At 40.7% G+C, this 11,265-nt stretch overlaps 1 protein-coding gene across 1 annotated transcript; it reads left to right on the top strand.

The window, feature by feature from the left end:
- On the top strand, positions 8,159–11,127 carry LOC104772322. Its single transcript, XM_010496953.1, has 7 exons — positions 8,159–9,195; positions 9,276–9,396; positions 9,553–9,706; positions 9,764–9,995; positions 10,119–10,596; positions 10,648–10,926; positions 10,990–11,127. Exons 1-7 carry the CDS (start codon positions 8,159–8,161, stop codon positions 11,125–11,127), a joined length of 2,439 nt encoding a protein of 812 aa, XP_010495255.1.

The following is an 11,265-nucleotide window of genomic DNA, read 5'->3' as shown; positions in this document are numbered from 1 at the left end:
CTGAGGATCAATGGCGTACCATCAAAAGAGTCCTCAATGCTGGCAAGGACGAGCCCACCGAAAAGTTAACCGGTAAGTCCAACGTTCCCTCTTGGATTATGGATACAGGCGCCTCTCATCATTTGACAGGAAAGTTTGATATTCTTACAAATGTAAGAGATATGCCTCCGGTTTTAATTATTTTGGCTGATGGTAGAGAAAGGGTTTCTGTGAAAGAAGGGACAGTTAGACTTAGTTCAGATTTGGTTATGAATTCAGTCTTCTATGTTGAGGAGTTTCAATCTGATTTGCTTTCAATTGGACAATTGATGGATGAAAACCGTTGTGTTTTGCAAATGACTGATCACTTTCTTGTGGTTCAGGACCGCACTTTGAAGACTGTGATTGGGACGGGTATTAGAGCAGGAGGAACTTTTTACTTTCGTAGTATGGAGATCGCAGCATCAGTCACTACGAAAGAGGAGAAGGAGTATGAGCTGTGGCATAAAAGGATGGGTCATCCTTCTGCGAGAGTAGTCGGTTTACTTCCTGCAATTTCTGTTTCTGTTTCTTCTTCAAGTTTAAATCAAGCGTGTGATATATGTCTCCGCGCAAAGCAAACTCGAACTTCATTTCCATTGAGTATGAATAAGACATCTCGTATTTTTGAGTTAATCCACTGTGATTTATGGGGACCTTACCGCACAACTTCTCATTCTGGGGCCAAATATTTTCTGACAATAGTAGATGATTATTCTAGAGGAGTTTGGTTATATTTGTTGGCTGAAAAACGTGAGGCTTCTGGTCATTTAAAAAATTTCTTAGCTTTAACAGAGCGTCAATTTGGGGTGCAAGTTCAAACAATACGCAGTGATAACGGTTCAGAGTTCATGTGTTTAACAAAGTTTTTCCAAGAACACGGTATTCTTCATGAACGTTCGTGTGTTTCTACGCCTGAGCAGAATGGCAGGGTTGAAAGAAAACACAGACACATTCTCAATATTGCGAGGGCTTTACGGTTTCAAGCGCAACTGCCTTTAAAGTTTTGGGGCGAATGTGTTTTAACAGCGGCTTACTTGATTAATCGAACTCCCAGCTCTATTTTGAACAACAAAACTCCGTATGAACGTCTTCATAAGAAGCCTCCTCAGTATGGACATTTAAAAGTTTTTGGGAGCTTGTGTTATGCTCACAATCAAAAACGTCACGGCGACAAATTCGAGTCACGAAGTCGACGGTGTTTGTTCGTTGGTTATCCAAATGGTCAAAAAGGTTGGAGATTGTTTGATTTAGAATCACAAGAATTTTTTGTCTCACGAGATGTGGTCTTCTCCGAATCTGAATTTCCATTTTCTCCAAGCTCGACAATGGAGGTCTCTCACGTTGATGAAGAAGATACACCAAAGTTGTGGGCTTCAATTTCTAGTGGCCCATTACAAGAAGAACATCTTAATGTCCCTCAAGGCCCGTTACAATATTCAGGCCCAAATGAAGAAAGTCAAGGTCCACGTGAATTTGAGACCACGTCTTCATCTTCCAATGACTCTCCTGCGGCTACGACGGAAGCAGAAACCTCGCCGGTGCTCACTCCCTCTGGCTCAGCCTCGCCACCGGAATTAAGACTAGATTCCGATTTGACAGCTTCAACCTCTACAGTTGCAGCTCCAGTTAACCGGCCAAGTTCTCGTCGGAATAAACGTTCGAAAGCGACGGTTGGTGGTCCGATAGCACAACCTCCTCCCCGTCAAAGTAAGCGAAAGAGAGAAGCTCCTGTCCACTTAAAAGATTATGTTGTTAATTCTGCTGCTTGTGAATCACCGAATTCTTTCTCCACCAAGGTACGGTACCCAATTTCGAAACAGGATTCTAAAAAGCGTTTTTCTAAATCTCATGTTGCGTATATGGCTGCGGTTGCAAAAGCCGTTGAACCAAGATCGTATAAAGAGGCTGTTGCTGATGACCGTTGGAATAACGCAATGACAACCGAAATTGATGCTCAAGAGGAAAATGGTACATGGACGATAGAAGATTTACCTCCAGGAAAACGAGCAATCGGCTGTCAATGGGTCTACAAAGTTAAATATCACTCTGATGGATCCGTTGAGAGGTATAAGGCACGACTTGTTGCACTTGGCAACAAACAAAAAGAGGGTGAAGACTATGGTGAAACCTTTGCCCCTGTGGCTAAGATGGGAACGGTGCGAATGTTTCTCGACGTTGCATCAAAACGAAACTGGGAAATCCATCAGATGGATGTCCACAATGCATTTTTACATGGAGATCTTCGCGAAGAAGTCTACATGAAGCTACCCCCTGGCTTTGCTGCTTCTCATCCCAACAAGGTATGTCGTCTACGCAAAGCCTTGTATGGTTTAAAACAGGCTCCACGATGCTGGTTTGAGAAGTTGACAACATCATTGAAGAATTATGGATTTAAACAATCCTTGTCCGACTATTCTTTGTTCACTTTGACCAGGGGAGCTGTTCGGATCAATATACTGATTTATGTTGATGACCTGATAATTTCGGGGAGTTCACCAAAGGCAAACCAAGATTTTAAAGATTATTTGGCATCATGTTTTCACATGAAGGATTTGGGACCTCTAAAATATTTTTTGGGGATAGAGGTTGCAAGGAACTCGGCAGGCATATACATATGTCAGCGCAAATATGCGTTAGATATCATCTCTGAAACTGGTATGATGGGAGCAAAACCAGCGACTTTTCCACTAGAACAAACTCATGAGCTCATGTTGTCTGAATCACCTCTTCTTCCTCAGCCCCAACAGTATCGACGGTTGATTGGGCGTTTGATCTACTTGGCAGTAACACGGCCAGACCTCGCATTCTCTGTTCATATGCTGGCCAGGTTTATGCAACAGCCACGTGAAGATCATTGGGAGGCTGCGCTTCGAATCGTTCGTTATTTAAAGTCTGATCCCGGCCAAGGTATTTTGCTGCGTCGAACAGGTGATTTTCAGATCACTGGGTGGTGTGACTCTGACTATGCGACTTGTCCCATATCTCGAAGGTCTGTTACTGGTTATATAGTTCAGCTTGGTGATTCACCAATTTCATGGAAAACTCGAAAGCAAGAAACCGTGAGCAAGTCCTCTGCAGAAGCGGAGTATCGGGCAATGTCATTTCTTACATCAGAACTTTTATGGCTCAAACAGTTGTTGCTTACTCTGGGAGTTCGACATGATCAGCCAATGGTGGTGTGTTGTGACAGTAAACCGGCCATACACATCGCAACAAATCCCGTATTCCATGAACGCACTAAACATATAGAGATTGACTGCCATTTTGTTCGTGATGAGCTTGTTCGTCGTAATCTTGTTCTTCGTCACGTTGGCACTGAATTTCAGCTTGCGGATATCTTTACAAAACCCCTTGGTCGAGACAGCTTCGCATCGTTTCGGATCAAGTTAGGCATACGAAACTTGTATGCTCCAACTTGAGGGGGAGTGTTGGAGATTGGTTTCAGGTTAGCTATCGGTTTACTCTAATTGCAGTTGGTTTCGTCATGGTTATAGGTGACTTGGCCGTGAAGCTGTTTGGTCAATATGTCAATCCCGTAAGATCAGCAAAGTTAATATAGCTTTCCTTGTATGTATAGATATGATTCGTATGGATCTGCTCTCTCGAGTATATATGTTTTTGTAAATCAAGTCATAAGGGACACACAGAAAACTTTGGAATCTCTGTTTCTTCAGTGTCTCGTACAACTCAGGCGAAACCACCAGTGAGCGGTAGCTCTTTGAGGCCATAGATAAGGCCGCATGGTCTACTCTTGACACGCGGGCAAAGCAATCTATAGCAATCTCATCTGGCAAAGACCATAACCCACACGACGGAGACGCCTCCTTACGCGATTGCTCTACCGCGGCGGACATCGTCTTTGCCAGTGCTTATACTCGGTGGAGGAGCTTTAGTTAAAACTTACTAATTGAATTCGATTACGCAGTAGTAGTGTATAGCTCAAACCTCTTTTTTTCACTTATTAAACACACCTATTTATAGAGTTGTGATTTTTAAGTAAATTGCTAATTTACATAATAACGTTTTCCATTTTTTCGTATTTACATTTTCTTCGCTTTACCGTTTTAATTTTGCTCAATCTTCTCTTTTGTTGCTTGATTTTTTTTTTCAATTTCCTTTGTAGTTCATTTTTCTGAATTTTACAAAAAAAATTCTTTTTTTATAATTAGAAAACTAAACCATTTACAACAAAACCATTTTGCTTGGATAAAAAAAACTACCATAGCAGGTTATGTGGCATGATTGCTGCAACTTATGTCGAGCATGTAAGAGCATCATTATCCCACGAATGATCGATCGTTGCTCCAAAAAATATATTTTAATGATTTTTTAATATTATTATATATTTAAATAATAAATCTAAAAATAAAAATTAATTAATTAAATGCTGTCACTTGTTTTGAGTAACGATTCTTCGTTTCTACGGGAAACAGCGTTCCTCAGTTTTTTTCTTTTTTTTTATTATTATTTTTAAATTTTTAATTAAGAATATCTCTAAGTAAACCTCCAGTAATCATGCTCTAAGAAATCTTTTTGAAGACGCTTCAAATGCGATATAGGAAAAGGAGAGTGAAGCTGACGTGATGGTTTAAAAAGATTTGATTGGAGAAAAAGGATCAAATGACGTGGTCTTCGTTTGTGTTGTTGAGAGTGACGAAACTGAAGTATGAAGAAGCAGACGAGTTCATGTGTGGGATCATGCTAAGAATCTGAAATTTGTAAAAAAACTAAAAAATCTCTAAAAAGTTTCTCTGAGCTTAGCTCTCATCTTGAGAGTTAACATGATCGATTCTGTGTTTTATGAACATTGAATTGGTGTTGGTTACAGTTACGGTTCGTTGGTGCATTGAATTGGTTTGGTTGAATGATTGTGAGTTTTACTGTATCAAAGGTATCAGAGCTGTGTCATCCTCGGAATCTATGGAGGAAACGCTAGCTGAGACGAAGGTGAACGAAGCTATGGATCATGAAAAGACGTTGGTGTTGCGCTTAGACAGGCTTTACGATAAACTCGAGAAACAACATGCAGAGAAGGAGATGTATTTTGTTGCGATGCTCAAAATGCTTCGATTACACAACGGCGAAGGGGATAGTGAAGAATTGGTGAACATTGAGGTTAATGTTGAGAAAGAATCGTTTTAAGATTCTGTTATTGCTTCACAGTTCCTAGAGGTTCAAGTGACTCCACAACAAAAGTTGCTTCACGACATTGTTTCGATTGTGGATATTGACTCTGAGCTGGAGACAAAATCGATTGAACACATGTCTCTAGTAGCGATCTCAGAGGAAGAACTAATTCCACCATTTCCGGTATCGATTTCTACATTGGAACCTAGCCTTCAATTTCACAATGCATCGACGGTTGTTTGTGAGGATTCCCAATCTGTTGTTGGTTGTGCTGACTTGTTTAATCATCAAGAAATGATACTACAAGCTTCATATGCCAAAACAAGGGATGTGTTGCTTTAGAAATCAACAAGTGTCACAAACAATCAGGTTGCACGCCAACTGTTTGGTAAAAGGTCTCAGGTTAAAGAAAGACTGAAAGTGAAGAAAAAGAGAAAAGGCTTGAAGTCGTGGAGGTTTAAATATAAAAAAAGAGAATGAGAAACGGTGGAGACTATACAATAAGGTGTTCTCCTTCTCAAGTTTGTGTGCCCATAAGATTGATAGGCTGTGAACAAAAAGGAAGAGGAAGTTGCTTGGTGGAATTGATGTCAGAAAACTTTTGAGCCTATTTGTTGTTGGAAAAGTTCATGAAGCTCCAAAAGGTTTCAAATGTTGCTTTAAACTCAATAAGGAGCAGAACAGCACGGTTGTTTCTCCAAAAAAAAGAAGTAGCACAAACGATTTAACAATTGGTTGAATATGAGTCTCATGAGGGAAAGCTACATGATCACATTGGAGAGGTGTTTAAAAGCTGCATCAGAAGAAGGACTGCTGTTACAAAGGGTGTTTTAGAACTGACATTTCCGGAGGATATTTGTTCTGCAAGAAAAAATATCACATGTAATCTCTTGGAAAGAGCTGACTGCTATGAACAACCAACATGTGGGGCGGCTAAGCCTGGAGCATCTCACTTATTTGATCAATGTTCTCTAGTGGTACAGCAGAAGATGAAGAGGGACAATGGTTTTAAGTGTTGGAGGTTTAAAGTCAGATCTGAGAAAGAGGACATCAAGCAAGAATACAATCAAGTTTTTTATATCTCAGATCTTGGCATTAACATGAGGCTTGATCATTGTCATGGAGAACCTGTGTATGATCAGATTATCATGGTGAATGAGCAGTTGTTGCAAACCAGCGTGTTCATTCAAGAAGTGATGCGAAACAAAAAGAGAACGTTTCCCAAGTGGTGGTGGTTCAAGTACAAAGCATCACGCAAGAAGGGACTGTTTCTGAGTTCTTTTGATTCAATTACAGGGTGTTTCACATCATGGACTGGGCATGTGATTGTGAGAAAAGAGGCTCCAAATGTCCCTAAAGCAAACGAGCAGCTCGTGTACAGAGGAGATTGGAGAAGATGGCTAGCGCCCATACATGATTGGTGTATCCTTTCCACCGAGAGTGGTGTGCGTTATTTCCTACAAAATGAGTTTGAGCAGTTTGTGAACATTGTGGACAAGTTGGGAAGGCATAAGGACTATGATGCATTTCTAATACTACAGTTTCTGGCCGGTGCTGAGAGGTTCCAAATCAAGCACAAATGGCGATTTAAACTCTGGGAACGAAGTGACAAGTGGAGGATGATCTTATGCAGCAGGGTATTGGTTGCTTACAAGCTTGGAAGCACGGCTAAGATAGTTACAGTGTTGTATCAGCGTGTGGATCAACTGGTTCAAATGGAAATTGTCAAAGTAGAACGAATGCTTGTGGTTACACAGAGCCAAACCTTTGACCCTGGAATCAGATTTGAATCACAAGAGACTTTAAGAAGTCATATTCCAAGCAGAGCTGCTATAATGGTTTCAATCAAATGGATTCTTAAGATTGTGGAGGTGGCATCATGAGAGTTATTCTATGTGTTGTACAAGGAAGTTTACATGAACCTTGAGGTCAAGGTTTTGCAAAGAGGGGAGATTTGATATAGGAAAAGGAGAGTGAAGCTGACATGGTGGTTTAAGAAGATTTGATTGGAGGAAAAGGAGCAAATGACGTGGTCTTCGTTTGTGTTGTTGAGAGTGACGAAACTGAAGTATAAAGAGCAGACGAGTTCATTTGTGGGATCATGCTAAGAATCTGAAATTTGTAAAAAATCTAAAAAATCTCTAAAAAGTTTCTCTGAGCTTAGCTCTCATCTTGAGAGTTAACATGATCGATTCTGTGTTTTATGAACATTGAATTGGTGTTGGTTACAGTTATCGTTGGTGCATTGAATTGGTTTGGTTGATTGATTGTGAGTTTTATTGTATCAAAATGATCTCTGTTTAGAAGAGGAGAAATATTTAATTTAATCAGTGCTACCGAGTCTGCATTCAAGCTCTATAACACCACTAGCAACAGAAGCTGAGGCTTCTCGGTTTAGGTAGTCTGGCTATCGAAAATGTAAATCCTTATTTTTAATTTTCAAGAATCAATATATACAAGTCTGCTTTGTATTCTCCACATTAAGAGGCACTTGATGATTTCAATAATTCAAATAATGCACATTAGCAAATAAATACAGTTGTTTCTTTTTAAAAGACGCATACATAGATTTTGGACGTTCTCTAATGAAGAAGACATCGATTTGTATGAGTTAGTCAAATCAGAGCCAAATAAACTACGGTTGAACAAGAAATGTCTAAGCCAAGTTGAGAAATTATACTGCTTGAGTTTTGAACACAGACATGAAATCTAATTGGACAATTCTCATCTTTTGAACCATATTCGATATCTTGGTCGCTTTGAAATTTATCATCAAAATCAAGTTCCCACTATTACATGCAGACAGACACAATGACTAAATGATCTGTTTTGCTTTGTTTATATTCAAAGCTTGGTTCATAAGCGTAAGGAACTCTGGAGTGATCTGAGAGATCATAATGCCTCGCCTCTATATCGACATAAGGCTTGGCTTATTTGAGGGGATTTTAACGAAACATTAGATACTGATGATCATTCTCTGTATGACTCGTCACCATTTATACCAGCAGGGATGCGAGATTTCCAGGAAGTTGTGAGAACCTGTGAATTTGTCGATATGAGTTACCAGGGTCCACGCTATACATGGTGTAATAAACGACATGATGGTGTAATATGTAAGAAGTTGGATCGAGTGTTAGTGAACCAAAAATGGATTCAGCAGTTTGGTCAATCTCACTCGGTGTTTGAGCCAGGAGGTTGCTCAGACCACTTGAGATATCGTTTTTACATCACTGCAGAAATTCAGCGAGTGCAGAAACCCTTTAAGTTTATCAATGAAGTTGCTTTACATCCGGACTACCAGACACAACTTGTCGACTTATGGCAACGCTCTCCTCCACTCTTTCACTCTACCTCTGCCTTGCATAGATTCTCAAAGTCTCTCAAAGGACTGAAACCTTACATTCGAGGCCTTGGGAAGCAAATGGTGAGCAATATTACTGCTCGAACAAAAGCAGCCTATAAAGCTTTATGTGAAGCTCAGGCGCAGACAATGGCTTTCCCGTCTTCTCAACTGATTAGTGTAGAAGCAACGGCATATGCCAAATGGAGGAAGTTAGCTGATATAGAAGAGTGTTTTCTGCAGCAAAAGACAAAACTACATTGGCTCAAGGTCGGGGATCAGAACAATAAAGCTTTCCATGCCTCAGCAAAGCTTCGAGAGATGAAGAATAATATTAAGGAGATTCAATGTGACGATGGGAGAGTGGTTGATACACATGATCACATTAAGGTCGAAGCTGAGAGATATTTCAATACCTTTCTCACATATTCCCCTGCGGACTATGTTGACTGGTCACTGGAGGAACTGGCTGACGTTCTTGATTATAAGTGTGATGAGCATGACAAAAACCTACTTACCAGAGAGGTTTCCAAGGAGGAGATACGAAGAGTGCTGTTTGCTATGCCTACAAACAAATACCCAGGCCCTGATGGCTTCAATGTCGAGTTCTTTAAAGCGTCCTGGTCAGTGGTGGGTGAGGATTGTGCTGTTGCTATCCAATCCTTTTTCCGGACTGGTTTCTTGCCAAAAGGGGTTAAAAGAAGGAGGCTAGAACAAAGAAAGATTATCGACCTATATCCTGCTGCAATGTGCTATATAAAATCATTTCCAAGATTCTTGATAACAGGTTGAAGATCATTCTGCCCAAGTTTATCTCCTCAAACAAGTCTGCTTTCATCAAGGACAGATTGTTAATGGAAAACCTTCTCCTAGCAACAGAACTTGTCAAAGACTACCATAAGGATCCTGTATCCCCAAGATGCGCTATGAAAATAGATATATCGAAAGCTTTTGATTTAGTGCAGTGGGGTTTTTTCCTTAACACACTGTGTGCACTAGAGTTTCCAGACGCCTATATTCACTGGATCCAAACCTGTATTACATCTACTTCTTTCTCCGTACAGGTCAATGGTGAGCTAGCAGGCTACTTTGGTAGCAAAAGGGGGCTTCGACAAGGTTGTTCTTTGAGCCCTTATTTGTTTGTGATCTGCATGAATGTCCTCTCACGCACATTGGATAAGGCTGCACAGCAAAAGAAGTTTGGTTTTCATCCTAACTGTCAGTCAATGAACCTCACGCACTTGTGCTTCGCTGACGATTTAATGGTTTTTGTAGATGGTAAAAAGCAATCTATTGAGGGAGCTCTGGAGGTGTTTACTGACTTTGCGAAACACTCCGGCCTGCATATTAGTCTTGAGAAATCCACTCTTTATATGGCTGGTGTTTCCCCGGAACATAAAGAGGAGATAGTCAACCTGTTTCCCTTTGAATATGGAACACTCCCTGTTCGATATCTAGGCCTTCTTCTGTTAACTAAAAGAATGTCCGTTGCAGATTATCTTCCGCTGTTGGAAAAGATTTGATCTCAGATAAGCACTTGGACAGCTTGGACGCTCTCATTTGCATGGAGGCTTCAGCTGTTACAGTCGGTTATATTCAGCATCACCAATTTTTGGATCTCTGCTTTCAGACTTCCAAAGGCTTGTGTTCGAGAAATAGACAAACTTTGTTCTGCTTTTTTGTGGGATGTCCCTTCTTTAAATCCTAAAAAAGCAAAGACTGCTTGGTCAGATGTTTGTCTGCCAAAGAATGAAGGCGGCTTAGGCTTACGTTCAATAGAAGAAGCAAACAAAGTATGTATCCTTAAGTTGATCTGGCGACTCCATTCTGCTAAAGGTTCATTATGGGTGAACCGGGTTCAGCGGCATCTCATTCGGAATGGTTCTTTCTGGGCAGAGCAAGCCAACACAACGGTGGGTTCCTGGATATGGAGGAAACTCCTAAAATATCGAATCATAGCAAAGCAGTTCTATCGTGTTCAGGTTCATAATGGGGAGTCCACCTCCTTTTGGTTTGATAACTGGTGTCAACTAGGATGTCTTCATGACAAACTAGGAGACAGAGGCCCTATTGTTCTTGGGATCCCACTTTCAAGTACAGTCGAAGAGGTTATGGCAATGCACAAGCAGAGGAGACATCGATAAGCTTTGTTGAATCAGATTAAGGAGGAGATTCTTACACGCAAGGTTAGTCGAAATGGGGAAGAGCAAGATGAAGCACTCTGGAAAGGGCGAGAAGCTGGTTACCGCAAGAAGTTTATCACAAAGGACACCTGGTCCCTTATACGCATTCCTCATCCTACTTTTGAGAGCCACAAAGTGATTTGGTTCCCTTACGCTACTCCGAAGTATGCTTTTATTACTTGGCTCCTAGTTAAAGGCAGGCTAAGCACAGGAGACAAAATGCAGAGATGGAATACATGGGCGAACACCGGTTGTGTTTTTTGCAGCCATCTGATGGAAACTGTTGCACATCTCTTTTTTCAATGTACTTTCTCACAGCGAATTTGGGAGACCCTAGTGAAGAAGATGTTACTAACCAAATACACCATAGACTGGCATGATATCATGGCACTGCTGGGTGGCGACGATCTCGACAAGACTACGCATTTCAGAACACGATACATTCCATTTGGTTAGAGAGGAACGCTCGTCGGCATGGAGACTAACCTGCTACAGAGAAGAGACTAGTCAAGCTCATAGATAAAAATATCCACAATCGACTTAGCACCCTTTATTTTTTTTTTAATCTAATTTAACATTACATTAAAATATATA

Source organism: Camelina sativa, chromosome 20, assembly GCF_000633955.1.
Source record: "Camelina sativa cultivar DH55 chromosome 20, Cs, whole genome shotgun sequence".
Classification (NCBI taxonomy): Eukaryota; Viridiplantae; Streptophyta; class Magnoliopsida; order Brassicales; family Brassicaceae; genus Camelina; species Camelina sativa.
This window is presented reverse-complemented; position numbering and strand designations above follow the sequence as displayed.

What these genes read in the sequence shown, in the direction of transcription:
- LOC104772322 (XM_010496953.1), top strand. Translation starts at nt 8,159, where the DNA reads ATGCGAGATTTCCAGGAAGTTGTGAGAACCTGTGAATTTGTCGATATG. An exon ending in AAAGGGGTTAAAAGAAGGAG is followed by an intron (nt 9,196 to 9,275) that starts GCTAGAACAAAG and finishes TCTTGATAACAG; the next exon opens with GTTGAAGATCATTCTGCCCA. An exon ending in GTTTGGTTTTCATCCTAACT is followed by an intron (nt 9,707 to 9,763) that starts GTCAGTCAATGA and finishes TGGTTTTTGTAG; the next exon opens with ATGGTAAAAAGCAATCTATT.